Genomic DNA, 20,551 nt, shown 5'->3' with positions numbered 1-20,551 from the left:
TCTGGACAGTTCTAGAATTCCCTCAGGTGGGTGCTCTCTAAGCCAGGTTAGAGCCCCCTGCATGACACTCATTCTTTCTTCAAAGTTTAATAAAGTCATTATAAGTTGTTTACAATCAGTCCAGGTGGGTTTGTGGGTCGTATGATGGACTGGAAAAGGTCTGTCATGGGTTGAGGCTTCTCCGAGAATGGTGGGATGTGACTTTTCCAGTTAAAGAGGTCTGTTGTGGTAAAGCACTGGTAGATGAATGCCTGGTTCCCCCTCCTCCCCCCCAAATCTGACCATCTGCATCATAATAAATTGGGATCTGGGCTTCATGGAGAGGTAATTGTAGGACCACCTTTCTCTCTGCTCCCTCTGACCCTGGGGTTCCCCATGATTTGAGTTGCCACTTTACAGGGACTCCTTGACTGATAGTGGGCTCTGCGTTGCCAGGGGCAACTGGCTGTGGTGGCAACTGGGTTGCATTTTTTTGGCATGGAAGGTGACAAAGACAGCTGTGGGGATGGTGTAGTTGCCCTCTCTGATGCTGGTGGTGATAAAAGCAGCTGCAGGGAGGATGTGGGTTCCCTCTCCCTCTCTGGTGCAGATGGCCCCTCTCCCTCTCTGGTGCAGATGGCAATAAAGGAAACTATGGGGATGGTGTGGGTGTCACACTTTCCAGCACAGATGATGAAGGAGTTCTGCTTAGGGAAACTTGCTCATTCTCATTCCTCAACACTGCCATGGTAGGAGCAATCACATAAGATGGTGGGAGGTCATTTTCGTTTTGCTCATCTAAAATGGGTGGGTCAGCACTGGATTTGGGGTGCACTTTCTCTGGACTCTTTGCATGATGTTTGTTTGGTCTAGTCCCTGGGACAGCACTCCTTGGTTTTTGTATTAGGCAAATCCTGACTTCCTTAGTCGTGCACTTCCCTAACCAGGGCAGACTTTGACTCACAGCATTTTGCCAGCCATCAATGTAGGGGAACTGGTCTGGGTGCCCTAGTTTTCCAGTTACTATGTTGTGGACTTTATGGATGATCCAGGGATCTAAAGTGCCTCCTGGGGCCAGCCCACACAGAAAGTCAGCCATTCTAATTCACAAAGCATTCTAAACTTTCCTGGCTGGAACTGTATGCCACATACTTTTCCATGGAATGCACAGGGGAAGTTTTTCAGTGTACAACCTAACGGAGCCCTACTTTGTGTGTTTCCCGTTTCCACCCTGTGCCAATGCTGCACAACACTCACTCAAGCCTCACACTTCGTCTGTCTCAGGCCACGTCCCTCGCTGGAGCTTAAGGCACCTCTTAGCCGTAGCATGTCAGTACAGACGTCTGACTCAGAAGAGGGTCCCTTTGCAGGGAGGCCCCCCAGACTGCCCTTGACCATGTCACCACAGAACCATGGATCAGGACTCCACACACGCCCAGCAGAAGTGATTTTCTGCATTTCACTTAGTCTCCACAATCACACACACACAACTACCCCGTTTTCCTTTTCTCAGACCTAAAGAATAGGCGGCTTCCTCCCATATTTTCAGGAGTACTGGGGCCTCCTCCTTTTGAGAGCTGCTCAGACTCCTCTCCTGATTTTTAGAATTAGGCTTTTTCCTGCGCTATGTCCCCGAGGGTCTTACCCGTCCGGTGTGTGGTGCTCCTTGCTTCATTCTCAGTGTCTCTTAAACCTTTGGTGCCCCTGGTTCCTCCAGGAGGGCTCTGGCAAAGTCCACAACCTCCTTCTGGACTAAAAAGGGGAGTCCAGGGGTGCCTAAGGTTGGGTTTCACCCGGGCCCTTCCAGCCTACACAGAGACATCTGGGAGGGGCAAAAACTGTTGCCACCTCTTTCTCAGCGTAATCCCAGACAAGCCCCCAGAAATGTAGTAGCAGAGAGAAGTTGAGTGTACACAGTATTGAAGGCCAGGACGTGAGAATTCTGAAAAGGAAGATGATTTATTTTGACCAGCAGGCTCAGCGGACTCTTGTCCTAATAAACCTGAGCCCCAAATAGAATTCTGGGGCCCCTTTTGTACAGAGGGTATAAGAGTGGGGAATCAAAGAGTGCTTGCATGCAAAAGGACTTTTTGTTAGTTTCTTCAAGTGTTTTATCTGAGTATTAAATAGGTTATTTCCTCCACGTAAACTTGATCTAACACATATTCCCCACATTCCAGGTAAGCTTGAGTTAACACATATCTCCTACATTCCAGGTAAGCTTTTGACACGAACCCCCCACATTCCAGGTAACTTAATGCATTTGGCTTACATCCTCTCTGAATATCCAAAGCCTATGAAGTTTATACTTCTCGATTGGCTTTCTAGGCATATTTGGATGAATTTATGCACAGGTTATATTAACAGTAGTAGGCCAATAGCCCCATTTTCCAATTATGCTATGAACAGTGGGTGTTGTGTTTAAAAAAAAAAAGTGGTACATAGGGACCTTATTCTTTAGCACTGACTAGCCCTTGTTTCACAACTCTGAGCTCTAAATAATGTGTTCTATGTTGATTAGAGAAGTTTTCTCTTCCTTTATAAATATGAAGTGAGCATTCTTTCTAAAACTAATGTTGAGCTGATGATACCTTGCGTCTTTAATAGTCAACTCAGATTTACTAGGATATTTCTAAAAGAGTGATGCAAAAGAAATTATGAAATTATACTATATCCCCTTACCTACTGTAAAGGTTAAGGAAATAAGAATAAATAAAGCATTACATGAAAGGATCACATCATTAATGGCACCAGCCCCATGGTTATGAGACCAGACAGAGAGAGAACACTAGATGATTAAGAAAGATTAAGGTTAAGAAATATTTCCTCGCCTTTGGAGAATCTGGAGCCCCATGTGGAGAAAGAAGAGCACACTCAACTTCAAGAACACTGCTCATTTGCAACTTTCTCTTTTTGTTGTTTAGATGACATGAATCAGGTCAGCCCTCAGGCAAGTGATACCCTGCTACACAGTCACCCTGATTCTGTGATATTTCTAAAAGGATGTTGACTTCTTTTTATTTAATTATCTTCAGCATTCAAGAAATGCTTTGCCTGAACTTATGACTTTCTTAAACTCATACCATTAATATATTTTTATCATCCTTTTTTTGCCATTTCAGAAAAATACATAAATTTAAAATCACATGAAAAAGAAAGCCTTCAATTATAGATAACAGGAAAAGCAATGTGGAAGAGGAATCTGTATTTACCCTATGGATTCATTTCACATACTTTTAATGAGTACCGTGGATTGGGGGTAGGAACACATGTTGACTCCTACCTGAGGGATCTCTGCCCTCAAGATGTTCTTATGTACCTGTGAGACAGAGGAGAAAATAAACAATTGGAATACGAGAGGACACACTACAAAAATAGCAAACAGCTCTTAAGAATGACCATAAATATGTTCATTAACATGAAAAGATATTTATATAGGGAAACGGACTTTGGCCCAGTGGTTAGGGCGTCCGTCTACCATATGGGAGGTCCGCGGTTCAAACCCCGGGCCTCCTTGACCCGTGTGGAGCTGGCCATGCGCAGCGCTGATGCGCGCAAGGAGTGCCGTGCCACGCAAGGGTGTCCCCGCGTGGGGGAGCCCCACGCGCAAGGAGTGCGCCCGTGAGGAAAGCCGCCCAGCGTGAAAAGAAAGAGCAGCCTGCCCAGGAATGGCGCCGCCCACACTTCCCGTGCCGCTGACGACAACAGAAGCGGACAAAGAAACAAGACGCAGCAAATAGACACCAAGAACAGACAACCAGGGGAGGGGGGGAAATTAAATAAATAAATAAAAATCTTTAAAAAAAAAAAAAAAAGATATTTATAGAACATTAAGCTAAGAGGCAGGGTACAAATATATACCATATGACCCTAATTAGGTGACTTTATAGCTGATTTACATACAAAAGTTTTAAAATCTGTAAAGGAAAATACCCTTAACTATTTTAGGTACAGTGGGATTGTGAATAGTTCTTCACTTCTTTATTTATCATTTTCATTTCCCAATTTTATCTAGTTAAAAAGATATTAAAATGCAATATCATGTTACATTAGTGAGCAGCACAAACTTCAGAGAAGCTGAAGAGGATAAGCACTTAAGTGTTTGGAAACATCAGGAAAGGCTTCCTTCCAAAGGAGAGGAAGCCTAGCATATGCTGAAATTTATTAACAGCCTCTCTGTCATGGCCAATTGGGGTGCAAGAAAGTCAAACATAAGAAGACTTTGGACTATACGCAGAAAGAAGACAGGTTGATTAGCAGCAAGGAAGTAAAATAAACCTATGAAATCTGAAACCAGCATATAGCTTGGAGCAGAGACAAAGAGAAAACACAAAGGAGCCACAGAAACAGAGTAAGTCCATCGAAACATCTCTACCTATCTCTTCACACCAATCAGTGGGCATAAATATTGGGCTGGTTTACCTGTGCGGGTTCTCTGCTGCATTCCATTCTGTAGTCAGGAGAGATGAAGCCAATTCTTGAACATATGTTGAGGTTACTAGAAAAGTAAGGAAAAAACAAACCGAAGAGGAATGAAAAGAGGAGAGACGTGAAACAGAAGAGCCATAAGATACAGAAGAGAAAGGAAAGAGACAGCCAGCTATGAACAGATAAAAAGGTACTGCACACACACACAAATATCAATAGCTACTGTTGAGTGAGAGGACATAGAAGGTTCAAATATATGTCATTGCCATGGGAGGAGGCAATGTCCCATTGCAAGCATTAGATGATCACGGAGCTGCCACATGATGATCATAGAACATTCCTCTTGCACTTGGTTTTATACTATATTTTAATCAAGGTGCTTCTTTCTGGCAAGAAACAAACAAAGGCAAGGGAAATCATGCATTATCACTAGGTCAGCATGTTAATATGTGCAAAGTATACCTGTATACCAGTGGATGTCCTGAATGATACTGTGGAAGTGACTCAAAATTTTCTTCACTATGTACTTAAAGACCAGGGTCATTATCACCAACAGTGTTAAAAATCAGATTAATGTAAAGACAGAAAGGAACACTGAAATGTAAATTTTTCCCATTTTAATTTGAAATCATCTAACCAAATGGTAAATTGTGAGCACTTGTCTTCCTTTTTTGTTTGCTCACTTTTTTATTTTTTAAAAATACTTCAATTACATAAATGTTACAGAGATTATATGGGAGGTTCCCATATGCCCTGCTCCCCACACCTCCCACATTTTCCCACATTGTTTTGTCTTCCTTTTGATTTCATCACACCTTATGTTTTTGTGTATGCTACTTTTGCTTAAAAATGATTGCGATTGCTCTAATTTTTAGAAAAAAAAAAGATAACAACTGGTACATATTTTACCAATACCACGAGAAGAACTATACTATGTCTATTCACTGGGTTGCCATTTCCTGTATCATTTCCAGGATTATCCTCATTTCAATTCAATAGTCACTTAACTATTCCATGAGCATTTCTCTTTACCTTTTTACCAAACTCTGTAAACAGCAAATCTGCTTCTACACGGTCATTTTGAGTATAAATTAAAAGGATTGTGATGGGCTGAACTCTTTGACTCCACTTTTTCTAAAAAACAGAACTTAACACAGTAAATATGCATTCTGAAACCAGCCATAATCATTATATAGAGGTATTAATAATCATGGTTCTATTTGAAAGTCTTGGTCCTTAGTTCAAAACTAATACTAGATATGAAAACAGAATCTTTTAATAAATGAAATTTTATAAAACCTTTCAATGAGACAAAAAAATTACAAATGATAAACAGTAAAAGATGAGCAATGAGATCACATACATGCAGTAACATGGGAAAATTGTTTAGATGAATAATTTTTAAGAATTCAAGAAATAAATTCTACTTCTGGGTAATTACTGTACCCGAAACCCCTATCTCTTATCTACTCGATTTTTATATTGCTCTTTTGAAGTTCTCTCCCTGTTATAAACTTTTCATAAGGCAATAGTTTAAACTGGGAAAGAAAACATTGGGTTGTAATAATAAACTGATAGCTATCTTTTAGTGAGCTCTTGCCATATTCCAGGCACTGTTCCAAAGGATTTATGGCAATTACTATCTCCATAACACACCCTTTCTGTGGGAGACATACATAGTCTCATTATACACTTGAGATAAGGGGAATAAAAAGGATTGAGAGATTAAGTAATGCTCCAGAGTTAATGAAATAGCAAATTGGAGCTTAGAACACTGGGTTTGAGGGTAGAGGACCAAAGAAACAGATCCATGGGCTATAACATCATGTTCTCAAAAAATCACTGCAATAGAATTTTTTCCCTTCTGTTATTTAAAATAACCTTTTGTGGTTTAAATTTGTTTCCATTTTCAAAAAGTAATTCCTTGGTATTCAGAGGTTTCAGAGATGTTTTACATTGTTTTCAATCATCTTCAGTTGTATCAACCATTTGGGGAGCTTAAGGCAATGGTTATGAATGTAGATTCTGAACTCTGTTTTCTCATCTGTGATATGGGCATAATAGTAGTACCTGCCTCCTGGGGTTTTGCAAATACTAACAGAGATAATTTATCTCACACACTTAACATAGCAATAAAAATTAATACCCAACTGGTGTAGTGCTTATTATGTAAAAGTTGCAATTCCAAGAAGTTTGCATAGAGTAAGTCATTAATACTCAAAGCGACCCTAGAAGGAAAGTGCACTTATTATTCACACTTTCCAGATGAGAAACTATGGTAAAGAGAGGTTAACAAACTTTCCAAAGATAGATAGCCAGTGGCAAACCAGGATTCGAACCAATAATTCACATCCCTAACCACAACACAACTTGACAACTACTGTGCATACGGTAATATTTTAGTAAATGTTAGCTCTCTGGACATCCCACCAGAGGCTCACAGAGGACAGGCCATATTAACTTGGTTCCTGAGTCACTTAGAAGTCAACCTGGTTTACAAAGCCCTCTGAACAGGGGCAGAAGAAAGGAGCTTAGTCGCTGGGTAGTTGTAAGTACATAGTCAACTCCGACTCACCAAAGCTGGCCAGGATGACAAGCTCTGCAAACATCCACAATGAAGCAGGATGGTTGTAGTGGGGTAAATAGGAACCAGTAGTCAAGAGCCCTATTTTCTCTTCCTGGCTCCACCACACATTATCTGTGTAACCTTGAGCAAGTCATTTAACCTGCCTAAGCTTTAATTTCACATCAGTAAACTTAGAGGAATGGGACAAGATGGATGACTAAAAATATTCTATAGCCCTGAAATGTTAGAATCCTATGAGTACATTGTCTGATATCAGAAGAAAGGTAAATCTCCTAATCCAAAGAAGATGTTCTTGTTGAAATATCAGGAATGAAACACACCTGTGATCCTATTCTGACTTCATATCAATGGCAAGGAGGTTCAGAACTCCTACTTTCTTGATATCCATGAGGTAGAAGTAAATGATTTGGGGAGAAGGGCTCAAAAGAGAATCTTGACTGCTGAAGACCAACTTTTAAAGTGTGATGAGTTTTGCAAGGGTCAATAGTGACTGCTGTACATATCCAGTTGTGGTAGTTAATTTTTAACATAATATCCCTTGGCCACATGGACCCTGAGATGTTCGAAGCTTTTTAAAAGATAAAACAAATAGGGACACTCAACATTTTTCTCAGTTTAATCAGAGAATCAATTTAATGGGCCATATGTGAATTATCTACTCTTACAGTTATTGACAAATAATTTTAAATATTGGACTGCCTTCCTTGCCATTTGGTTGTATTCTTGACTCTGTATTCCTTTTCTATTTGCTGCTGTAACAAAGGACTACAAACTCAGTGGCCTGAAACAACATGAATGTGTTATTTTGCATTTTCGTAAATAAGAAGTCTATCTCTGATCAAACTACCCTCAGGTCATTGTGTCAGCAGGAACAGCAGGGTTCCCTTCTAGAGGGTTAAGGAGAGAATCCATTTCCTTGTTTTTCCAGCTTCTATAGTTGCCCACATTTCTTGGCTCAGGACCCCCTTCCTCCATCTCCATAGCCATCAACATACCATCTCTCTGACCCTAGGTCCAACATCACAGCTCTTTTCCTGATTCTTTCTTTCTGCCTCTCTCCTCCACTTTTAAAGACCCTTCAAATTCCATAGGGTCCATTTGAATAACCCAGCTGAATCTCCCTATTTCAAGGTCAGCTGATTAGTAACATTAATTCCATCTGCAACTTTAATTCATATTTGTTATGTAAACTAGAATATTCACAGGTTTGGGAGATTAGGACTTGGACTTCTTTAGGAGAATCATTATTCAACCTACCTTCCTTCTCTCTGTTGTCCTTTAGATGTATGAAATGGGGGAATATAAATATATATAAGTACGTCACAAAACCAAATAGGAATTGTAAGATAAACTTATCTCCATTTACCCTTCTCAACTTTTCAAAGCATAGAGCATACAGGATTATAAAGCCAAATGAGAACTGAGTTTATATTAGCCACCATCACCCATTACCCATTTCCCAATATCTGCTCACTTGCCAATGATATTTGACAAGAGTTTCTTCTGTTTCTTTTGTGTATAAATGTATTATTTTTGAATGTTTTGCAGTATTTAGGACACAAGGATGTTATCCAAGCCAACAACCCACTCTGGAAATCTTGAAACTATCCCCAACCCAAACTTACCAAGCAACTCTATGGCCCAACAACCTGTGAGGATAACAAACCCAATAAACCAAGCTCAGGGCACTCAGCCTCCTTTCATCGCTACTCCTGGAATGGTCATTAACGGTCAACAGGGCCAGCGAGATATACAAATGAGAAATTCAGTTCTAGGAATAATAAACACAGACTTTAAAGAAGAAGCCAAGATAGTCGGGGTAAGTCTTCTCACTACTGAAACTTTAATTTTACATTTGCAAGGTTTTGTTCTACTTAAAAGTTAGGTAGAGAGAAGTTTATGATTATCATGAGGTACCATCCAATCATTCTACTGTTTAAGGTATAAACAATCAGTCTGCAGATAGACTTGACCCTATGTTCAATTTATTTTGCATTAAGACAAGAATCTAATGGGTGACAAAGGACCCCTCCCAGCAGGGCAAGGCAATCATATTGACATTATGGGAGCACCAATACTTCTACCTTGATATCACTTCTGCAAAGACATTTGAGGTACCCTCAATACTGAGGCTGGATTGCTTACATGCCTGGTATTTCTATGCAGGTGAAGTCGCACTAAAATGAACAGTAGTGGCTGCCTCAAAAGGGAAAGGGACTATAAATAGGCAGTCTGGGGAAGGATGAGTGTGAAAGAGTTCAAGGTGATTCAAGCTGCTGTGCTCTCAACCCAGTGCCCGTGGAGATGTTATGGCATAACTGTCACCTAGCATGCAAAAGATACTTTGGAAACCCATAATCTTGTGTCTGTAGGCATTGTGAAATATGCCCTACTTGTAGGTGAAAATTCCATCTGCCTACGCAGAAATGTTAGTCTCTTTCTGTGCATCCCAGATACCTCGTTCATACCACTAATCCCAAAAACTGTATTAAGTCATTCCCTGTGGGCAGCTCTCACTTCCCAGGTAGAGCATGTGGCAATCTACATTAACTACCCATTATGTGCCAGACATACTTCAAACAAACTTAATACATATTTCAAGTTTTAAAATTTTATGGAGATAAAAATGAGGATTGATTTCCCTCCAATAGTGAGATACAAACTCTGACAAGGAGACAGCCCTTCAATCATTATCACAAAAAAGTCCTTCAAACAGATCCTCCTCCAGCCAGTATGGAAAATAATTGGGACAAACTAGGACCTCATGGAGCTGATCCCACATGTGTGTTGGTAATTTCGCAGTGAACAAACAGATGCAGTTTTTTCCTTGGTGAAGTTTACAGTCTAGTGGGGTGAATCGAATGATAAACATAATAAACAAGGAAATTTTGTTTACTTTTTTTTGGAAGGTGATAAAAGCAATAGAGAGAAATGAAGTGTGAAAAGGAAAGGAGGTACCAAGCAGTTGAGAGGGAAGAAATTTTAAGTTGAACAGGATAGGCTATCCACAAAAGGTGACAAATGGGCAAGGATATGAAGGAAGTGACAATCAAGTGATGCAGACATCAGGGGGAAAATTTCCAGGAAAATGGAACAACGATGATGAAGGTGGTTAGATGAAAATCTAAGGTTTGAAGTACAGGGAAGAGGCCAATTAAGTAGAACAGGATGAGCAAGGTGGGGGATGTAGATGGAAAGATGGCATGGTGCTGACTGGGGACTTTCAATGTCCAAGGCTGTGTTTTCTGCTTTGTGAGGAATGGGGAGCCTTTAGTGTGTTCTGCCTGGCACCAAAGAGGTGTACAATAAAAGTTTTTTTAAAGAGATAAGTGCAGTTTTGTTCTTTAAAAACCCCAGTTGACAGTTCCTGTCCCTGAGGATTTCAAATCTCTGCTATTAGCAGCCCTCAGTTACCACCAAAAAAAAAAAAACAGGTGTCCTCAGGTTTAGGGTGTGGTGTATCTGTACCAATCGACTTGGAACTTAAAATGGTCATATGAACAAAATTGCAGAACAAATTATACATCCTAATTACTAAGTCTGACCTAGGGACAATTTTGACCATTAAATGGTTCAGCCAGGGCTGGGGGAAAGGTCAATATTAATCTAGGTCTAATTGATCTTCATGAAGATGATGGCAACGATGATAATGGGGTGTTACTACACAGATGACTGAATTTCTGTTTTGGAGAAGAGCTTGTAAAAACCAAATATAATGTCTACTGTATTTGTAGTTGAATTCTTCAACTGAGAACCACAGGTTGGATAGATGAGTCCCACAACACCCTGAAGTTACATGCAAATGGGTGGTGTGTGGATATATGGATATGTGATTTAGGTAAGAAGGCTCACAGCTATTAAAAATCTCAAGGAAATTCATTCTTTAAAAAAAGTAATATTAAACTATGAGAATTATTAATTTCTTTCTAATTTTAATTCAATTTAATTATATTCAATAACTAATTGTTGGAGAAATAAACATAATACTCATCATTAAGTGTTTATAGTCTTTCTGGAGAGATAAGATGTAAACCTGGGAAGAAACTAATTCTAAATCTACAATTGACTTCTAGTCCAATCTACTAATAGTTATTTCTCACAAATATATGCTTTTTCTGGACTAAAGAAGGTGCAGTAAAGGGTAAAAAGAAGTAAAAGGTGCATCCCCTGTTTGGGCGACTTTCTCTTTGCAGGTAAGAAAATTTTATTACCTGCAATAACAAAAGAACAAGATAAATGAGTACCGAACCATTTAATAAGGAGTGTGACTTCAGTCATAAGATGCATGAGAAATTCAGAAAGTAAAAGGTAGCTTAATTTGAATGGTGTAATTGAGAAGACTCTATGAAGGTGGCAGTACTGAACAGTTAAAACATGGGTCCTGGAGTCAGTTTTTTTGCATTCAATTCCCAGATATGCCCCTTAGTCACTGCATGACTTTGGTCCATCCCATTTCTTGGCCTCTGTGCCTCCATCCAGTTGTTGGGAGTATTCTATGAAATAATAAATGGAAAGTGATTAGAACAGTACTCATTAATGTTCACTAAGTGCCGTTTCTTCATTGATCTTCTCCCCAAAGCTGGGATTACCCAAGCAGAGACTAGACCATTGGGATGAGACAGCAACTGAAGTCACAGCTAAAGCATTTTTCTCTGAGAATCTTGTAAAGGTTGCCAGGGGATGCTAATGTGTGCTTCAGCACTAGCACTTTCTGAAGAACTCTGCCTGGGCCACCACTAACAAGCCTTTCCAGACCTCAAACAAGTCCTTGGTTCCCCAGTTATTCAATCTTAATAGGTCATCTCCTGCTTCAGAGGCCTGCCTAAAAGACACCCATGAATGTTAGCATAGCTGACAAAAATAAGTAGAGACCTCAGCAATGGCAGTTAATGGTTCATGGGCCTGAAAATGAAAAATAATTTTAAATTGACTGTCTTTTTTCTTCAGGCCATCCAGATCATAATCGGATTGATGCACATTGGCTTTGGACTTGTTTTGAGTTTAACAAACAGTGTTTACAAACCATCATTGCTTTTTACTTCCATTTCTTTTATTGGCGGATATCCATTCTGGGGTGGCGTCTCTGTGAGTAGATTTCTATAACATCTCTCTGTCCCAGGTTATGAAGCAGAAATTTCCAGTCTAGATAAGCCCAGCATCTGCTCAGCTTGGAGAACTTAGAGAAATAACAATCTCTGACTAGGCCTAAGTAAGGGAGAGCTTTTTTTTTTTACTTTTTAAATACTTTATTATATTTTTCATTTTTAAATAATTTAGATTACATAAGTGTTACATAAAAAAATACCAGGTTTCCCATATGCCCCACTCCCTCCCCCTCCCACATTGCCACACATTAACAACATCCTTCATTAGTGTGGTACATTTGTTACAATGGATGAACACATTTTGGAGCATTGCCACTAGGGGTGGATTATAGTTTACATTATAGTTTACACTCTGTCACACTCAATTTTGTAATAATTTATTACCCATTTTAACTTGCAACTTAAACCCATATGCTAAAATTTGCTCGTGAGTAATCAGGAAGACAAGGTTTTAGTTCCCTATTGCATTTTAGAAGGAAATGTTATGTGTTGGGTGGACAGCCAAAGGGGTGATCAGGAGCATGATTGAAAATACGTAATTGATCTTGAAAAGAGGTTGAGAAGAAAATTTGGGAAAAATCAGAAAAAGAGCAGGAGGTAAAGCTTACAAGAATCCAGAAGTTCTTCATATATGAAAGAAACTAGGGAGGAAAAAAGCAGAAGTCAGGGACATACCCCTGAGAGCGACTCCAGAAAATTAAGAACTATGAGAAAATTTTCTGAGAGGGAAACTAAATGAATAGATCATCCTTTTGGATAAAGTGAAGAAGTTCTCAGGAACAATGAGAGAACCCACAATATCACAAATAAATTCATCTCTTTCTACAGTTCATTATTTCTGGCTCTCTCTCTATAATGGCATCCAAGGAGTTCTCCTCACCTTCTCTGGTAAGTTAGAATGTTTCTACCTTTTAAGCCCCTTTATTAATCAAGTTTAATGTTTTTCTTAGAGGAGGAAAGTTGAGTAGGTGTGTTCAGATATGTAAGGGGGAGCACTTTTCCCAAACATTTGTCAGTTGCCTGCACAGTGTGTAGCACAGAGGGTAACAAAAGTCTACACAATTTGCCACTTAGGAGTGGCAGAGCTCCACCTCCTGACTGGAACTCACAGGGGCAGGGAGGTAGTAAAGATAAAGATTCTTTACATTTTAACCTGAAGGCTTCCTGGTTGATTGGGGTCACACTGCATTAGGGGAAAGTCTAAAGAAGAATCCAGGATACAACACCTTATTGGGACTTCAGTAACAAAGTCTGCATTGTTCGCTTACCATTTCTGTCTGCCTTGTACTTTTATTCTTGTATTTGTGTCTCTCTCCTATTCTCATTTACAGTGAGTTCTTGTTTATAATATTTAAATCACCATGAAAAAGAAGCAGCTCCATACCTAAGAATTTATAATATAATCATGGAGATAGGACTTTTAATTCTCAGTAACAGAACTCCACCTTCTGCAATTTCCTGGTGTACTTCTAAATTGGGATAAGGAAAACGATCTGTCAGCAACAAGAGGCAACTAGAGCAGAAATGGTTTCAAGGGTCAGTTTTTCTATTTAATGCAACACAAGAGGAAAGAATGGGAAAATGGGAACATACAAGAGTGTTGCTCATGCTCTCCCACACCAAACAAAGCTAAACTAAACTTAAATCTGTCTAACTCAATTAACTACTCCCATTGTAATCCATAACCAAAATAATATAGCCTTTTTCTGCATCAGTCATGGATCTTTCCCTCTAACTGAGATTGCCCAAGAAGAAAATCTGTCTATTTAGAAAAGACAGACACTAAAACCATAGCTAAATCAGGTCTTTTTAGGAGCCTTTTAGAGATACTCTGCAGACGATAGCATGCCGAATAAGTAAGGCATTACAAAGAACTCTACCTGTGCCATCTCTAGGAATCCTACCCAGGCCTCGATTCCACAACTGTTCTGCTGTACATCAATATCATACTGTAGAAACTGGAAAGTACTGTGGTTTGCCCATACACATCCATCCACAAAAGCCTTAAGAGAGCCTCTTCCTAAATCTGGGGATCTTTACCAGGTCCCTGGAAAATCTTCAGGGTTTCCATTATTTCCTAAATTTATTGGTAAAAGAAATTTTGTACGTATGTTCCCTTCTATAAAATTGGAGGCTATGGTACTACCTACAGTGTGAGTTGTAAGAGATAAGTGAGATAATGTATTTAAATAATTTATCACAGTGCTTGTCCCACAAAATGCTCATTAAAACTATGACTGTGCTCTCTTGCCTTTGCCCTGTCCCGGTGCCTGTCATGGTGTCGGTTTGTGTGCCTGTTTCTGCCTTCTGCACCCTGCTCTCCCCATTTTCCCCCTGCCGTGATGGCCACACAAGTAAACCCTGGGCATTTATAATCTATAATGAGAAATTGTAGTCTGTAAATCAGTCCACTTTATCACTTTGCAGTCCCTTCCTCTCTACATGGGACCCAAGATCTTTGTCCCATTTATCTTCCCTTCTGACCTTAATAAATTACTGGTCTAACTCAAAAAAAATAAAAGTACACCTACCATTTCAACACTTTTGAAAAAGGAGTATAATTGTTATTGTGTATGGACTTTAAAACAAATATTATAGATGAGCCTCAAACTCTGGATTATGATCAATAATCCAAAATACTGATTATTTTGTGGAAGGATAAAAAAACACAAAATCATTTGAACTTCGAAATTATTTAAGATTTCCAAGTTTTACAATCATTAAATTTGGTGAATTCTCATTTCATTCCATTTCAATTACATTATATATGATTCAATTTTCTGGTCATCGCCATTAGACAAAAGGCAACCTGGGAATGAACATTCTTAGTGCTATCTTTGCCTTTATTGGAGTGATTCTGTTGCTGGTGGATGTGAGCATCAATGGGTACCCCAGACAAGACTACTGGTCAGTGGTAAGTGTCCCATTTTCTGCAGGTGCTTCCTTTTTTTCCACTCTCATGGATTGCAACTCTTATTGCTATACAGCAGCTCTAGTAGAAAATCTCTGTTCCTAATCCAGCCTTATCCCAGTCATGTGGCCTATGGGACTATAGAGTAAAGTGAGAGAATTACCTCTATGGATGACTAGGCCAGAAAGCTTGCCCATTCTTTGCCCATCTCACAGGAGAATACACGAACAATAGGGAAGAGTTTGGATAGGCCTCCAAGACTCCTAATATTAACCAGATATTATTTCCAAAAGATTTAAAATTCTACGTGACAAAGACAGTCAAATTGCTAAATAATGTTTTTATTTTTAGACTAAGAATGGGAAGAACTGAAAATGCCAGTGACAAGGATGTTTCTTTTGTGTGTATGTGTGAATTCCAAAGAATGAAGAAATTGCAAAATGAAGCACATGCCTATTCTCAAAATGGAACCATCCATTTATTATCATTACATAGGCCAAAGCATGGTCTCTCTAACCATTATTTCAGGAGGAAATGGATCATCTGGGGGTCAGAATGCAGATAGGAAAGGGTCCGGGAACAGAGTATGAAATGAAACTGGATTAGGAGGTGCCATCTTGACTCATGGGCCATATTAAAGACTTTGGTCTACAATCAGAGACAGGAAGTCATAGAAGAATTTTATGCAGACAAGTGGTACAAACAAATTCGTGTTTTCAAAGGACTACTCTGTTTGCAAAATAGGGAAAAGTTTATAAGGAAGAAAGAATAGATGAGTGGTCCTCTTGGTAAGTAAGATGGAGTGAAGCAAGAATGCAAAATTCATCCTCTACAATACCAAGGGGAAAAAAAAAGAATAAAAATTACTCAAAACCAAGTTTTAAATTGGCATCCAAGTATAGAAACAAATTATTCTGCTATGGCTCAAGATGGAAGGATAAAGTACAGCTCCTAGCCTGGCTCTACTTCCCAAAAACAAAACAGAAAAGTAGAAAAGTAAAAAAATACTGAGAATTTCCAGTAATGCCTCCAATCTGGATCGAAGAAGACTGAGATGGAGAGCTATCAAACCTGAGAAGAGAGGAAGGAAATCCTGAAAGGTAGCAGCCCCTGTAGGGCACCCCAAGGACTTCAGGAGAAGAAGAGACCAGTAGAATGACCACTTTCCAGTGCACTTTTCTAACATGGGACCAGGGTTGGCAGAGCAAACCTCTTCCTCTAAAATTTGGGGTTGAAGATTGAAGTGGGTCTAGGGGATGTGCACGGGACCATTGCAGAAGCTGACCTCTGTTTTGGCCCTCTGGGTAGCACAGCTTCCAGCTTCCCACCAGCATCCACCTGGACATCTAGAGCTTGAGAACTCAGTGTAGACTTTGGTCTTGGTTCCAGCCCTCTCTGCAGCAGGGGCCTCTGGCCTCACACCAGCATATTCCAGCACTTAAAAATCCAGTGCTCTTTTGTATTAGTGGAGTTCTTCATTCTCTTTCTGGGGTAGTTTAGTCTAGCTGATTCCTAAGGGCCCAGCACAGACACTAGCCTCGGTTTCTCTCATAAGCATCTTCTGGTGGCCTCACACCTACATCTACAGAGGCATGAAGAGCCAGTGCACCTGTACTCTTTCTCTTTCTGTTGTATTTGTTGTTTGTTTGTTTGGTTTGGTTGTTTTTTTTTTCTCTGACAGTTCCTTGAGTGGTGAGCAGTGAAACTGGCCTAGGTTTTGATCTTGAAAGCAGCAGTTTCTGGCTTCCCACCAGCATAAAACAAGAGACTTAGAGGCAGTGCTTGATGATCAAGGAAGAGTGACACATAAAATAAGAGTACCAATCACCTCATTTTTCATAATAAGCAGTCATTTAATACTGTTTAAAATTGCAACCTGTAGGAGTAAAAATGACTTCGACTTCATGGATTTCAGCGAATTTATTTTCATTTCTGGTGAACTGTACGAAAACTAATCTTTCTTTTAATGAATAAACCTCTGAAGTTCAGAAATTCCTTTAATCAGAATTAACTTTGTTAAAATTTAAATTAAGATATTTTTATTTCAAAATAGGATGCATACTACGACTTCAATATTAAAGGGTGCTTTTTCTTTCTTTCTCAATCCCTCCTGCTTTACTCTCTCCTGCTACTTTCCTTTGCTTTTTTCCTCTCTCTTGCTGGCTTTCTATGCATCCACTTCCATACACATAGGGAGATGGAATAATAGAAATCAAATGTTAATTGTATTTACATCTAAGTGATGACATTTGAGATAATTGTTCTCTTTTCCGTACTGCTTGGCTTTTAATATGCATGTAACATTTTTATAAAAACAAGAAAATACAATGAATAAATCTGCTTCCTTAAAACTGTTGATAAATGAAATAGCCTGCTTGCCAAAAGTCTCATAGCAATTTTTCTGAAACCCAAAATAAATTCACATTTCCCTTAAATAAGCAGCTCCTCATGATATGATAATGAAGTTTTTTTTAGTATAAACAGTAGCACATTTGATCAGTCAGTAACTTTTTTAACACTGTGTAATGCCCTCCTAATTAGCCAAAATTTCAGGATGCTTATGCCTGATTTCAGCTTTCTGGGAAAGGAATTTCAGGCATGCTGATGATCTTCTCGCTCTTGGAGTTCTCTATAACTTGTACAACAGCCTATTTTGCCCACCTAGAAAACATGAACATCAACAGGGTAAGTTGAGTCTTCTCTGTAAAATAATCTGGACATGTGTTGGGTAAAACATACTTAAGTGTCTGCTAAATTCCACTGTGGCCTTCTTGGAGCACACTTTGTCCATGACTCTGTCAGGACGAAGATGACTGAACAAGATTGTAGTAACAATATTACTTATTATCTTTAATTAATTAGTTTTTTTAAGTGTTTAATCCACCCCCTCATCTGTTTGCTCGTTGTTTGCTTGTTTTGCACTTGTTGTCTTCTCCTCTTTGTCTGATCGCTGCCTGTTTCCTTTAAGAGGCACTGGGAACTGAACTTGGGACCTCCACTGTGGGAAGAGGGAGATCAATTGCTTGACCCACATCTACTAAATAATTTATTTTTTTATTGTGGTAACAGAGGTATCATAAATTTTGATATTTTAAACATTTTTAGATACACAATTCAGTGGTAAAATCATTTACAATATGACCATCCATTAACAAAATTTTTACCACTCAAAAGAGAAACCAAATAGCAATAACTCCCTATCCACCACCTCCATAATCAGAAAAACTCTAATCTACTTTTCTTTCCATGAATTGCTTATTCTAGATATTTAACATAACTGGAATCATACAATATTTGTCCTTTTATGTCTAGCTTATTTCATTTAGTGTAATGTTTTCAAGGTTCATCCATGTTATAGCATGTATCTGGACATTATTCCTTTTTATACCTGAATAATATTCCATGCATGAATATACCATATTTTCTTTATCCATTCATCTGTCAATAGACACCTGAATTTTATCCAGCTTTTATCTATTGTGAAGAATGCTGCTATGAACATTGGTGCACACACATATATATCTGAGTCCCGGCTTCCAGTTCTTTTGAGTGTATACCTAGGAGAAGAATTGCTGGGTCATATAATAATTCTAAGTTTATCTTTTTGAGAAGCTGCCAAACTACATTCCACAGCAGCTCCACCGTTTTACAGTCCTACCAATAACATATTAGAGTTCCAATTTTTCCACATTCTCTCCAATATTGGTTATTTTTCATTTTTTAAAATCATACCCATTATAATGGGTGTGAAATGGTATCTCATGTTTTTTATTTGCATTTTCCTGATGACTAATAATGTTAAGCATCCTATAATATGCTTATTAGCTATTTATGCTCTTTGGAGAAATGCCTATTCAAGTCCTTTACCAATTTTTAATTGGACCATTTGTCTTTTTGTTATTGAGCTGTAACTGTTCTGTATATATTCAGGGCATTAAACTCTTATCAGATATGTGATTTGCAATAATTTTCTCCCCTTCTTTAGATTATCCTTTAACTTCCTTGGTAATGTCCATTGATGCACAAAAGTTTTTACTTTCAATTAATCCAAATTTACCTATATAAAGATTTTGCTGATTATGCTTTTAGTTTCATAGCTAAGAATCCATTGTGAAATGCAAGATTAGCAAGATTTTCCCCTATATTTTCTTCTTAGAGTTCTATGGTTTTAGCTCTTACATTTAGTCACTGATCCATTATGCACTAATTTATATGACATGAAGAGAGGTCCAACTTCATTCTTTTGAATATGTATATCCAGTTTTCCCAGCAGCATTTGTTGAAGAGGTTATTTTCCCTTCATTTAATGAATGTGGTGCCCTTGTCAAAAATCAGTTTGCCAGAGATGTGTGGGTTCGTTTCTGGACACTCAATTCTATTCCGTTGGCCTATAAGTCTATCCTTAGGCAGTAGCACACTCTTGTGATCATTATGGGTTTGTATTAAGACTCGAAATAAGAACTGTGAGTCCTCCAACTTTGTTCTTCTTTTTCAAGATTGTTTTGTTGATCCAGTACCCTTTGTGATTCCATATGAATTTGATGATTGGATTTCCATAGCTGTAAAAAGGTTGATGGAAATTTGATAGGGATTGCTTTGAATTTGTAAATCACTTTCGGTATACATACATGTTAACAACATTAAACCTTTCAATCCATCAATGTGAGATATCTTTCCATCTATTTAGGCCCTCCTCAGTTTCTTTTAGCAATATTTTATAGTTTTATTTGTATAAACCTTTCACATCCATGATTAAATTTATTGCTAGATGTTTAATTCCTTTAGATAATATTGCAAATGGAATTGTTTGCTTTTTTTCCTAATATTGCTTATTTTCATTCATTTTTTCCAGAATGTCCTGTTTATTCCAAACAGGAATATGGAACCAGCCCCTTGACTCCAGCATCTTCCTTAGGTCCTCCTAGATATGCTGGCCAGCCAGCTTAAGGCCCTAAGAATTAGTTCAATCCCATGTGGTAAAACTACTCTACAGAAACTTCTTAAGAACTAGAAGGTAGCTTCTACTGTCCATAATGTTGGATAATCAGTAAAGACTGTGCTAATGATAACTTAACTTCCATGCTGTCTTTCTCCTACATGCCATCATCATGCACTGGCAAATGAGAAGGACCAGAAGATTGAAAAATGACCCTGTAACTCTCTGAAAATTAGAAAATTTCTGGCTCAATGTACATTTCCCTCAATAAAATGCTACTTTTTTGGTACTTTTAAAAGTTATTTTGGTTTTACATTGATTGTAGAGCAGTAGGTCTGACAAAGCATTGTAAGGCAGACTGATAAAATTCTATTATTGATGATTTTCAGGGTGTCCAAATCACCTAATATCCCTTATTCATCCCCTTCTCTGTCTGTTCCAAATGCAATGCCCAATCTGCACAATTGGTCCTTGTGGGGAGCACATTAGTCAGCTCATTAATCTCATCACACATCTTGCTTCCAGGTATCTACAGAGCTTTTCTACTTACAGAGTTATTTTCACATACATTAAAATCACTTATGATGCGTCAATAGCAAAATGAG

General features: G+C 38.6%; 1 protein-coding gene across 2 annotated transcripts; it reads left to right on the top strand.

The window, feature by feature from the left end:
• Positions 1-4,168: 4,168 nt before the first annotated feature.
• On the top strand, positions 4,169-20,219 carry LOC101412921 (membrane-spanning 4-domains subfamily A member 12). 2 transcript variants are annotated; one of them, XM_004485260.3, is made up of 7 exons: positions 4,169-4,330; positions 8,543-8,813; positions 11,942-12,079; positions 12,928-12,987; positions 14,897-15,013; positions 17,585-17,695; positions 19,863-20,219. In XM_004485260.3, exons 2-7 carry the CDS (start codon positions 8,559-8,561, stop codon positions 19,905-19,907), a joined length of 726 nt encoding a protein of 241 aa, XP_004485317.3. In that variant the 5' UTR covers positions 4,169-4,330; positions 8,543-8,558; the 3' UTR covers positions 19,908-20,219. The 2 variants fall into 2 exon arrangements, with proteins under 2 accessions (XP_004485317.3, XP_012374901.2); XM_012519447.2 differs by lacking the exon at positions 14,897-15,013.
• Positions 20,220-20,551: the final 332 nt, after the last annotated feature.

Source organism: Dasypus novemcinctus, chromosome 10 (assembly GCF_030445035.2).
Source record: "Dasypus novemcinctus isolate mDasNov1 chromosome 10, mDasNov1.1.hap2, whole genome shotgun sequence".
Classification (NCBI taxonomy): Eukaryota; Metazoa; Chordata; class Mammalia; order Cingulata; family Dasypodidae; genus Dasypus; species Dasypus novemcinctus.
The sequence above is the reverse complement of the archived record's forward strand: the minus strand, read 5'-3'. Positions and strand labels throughout refer to the sequence as shown.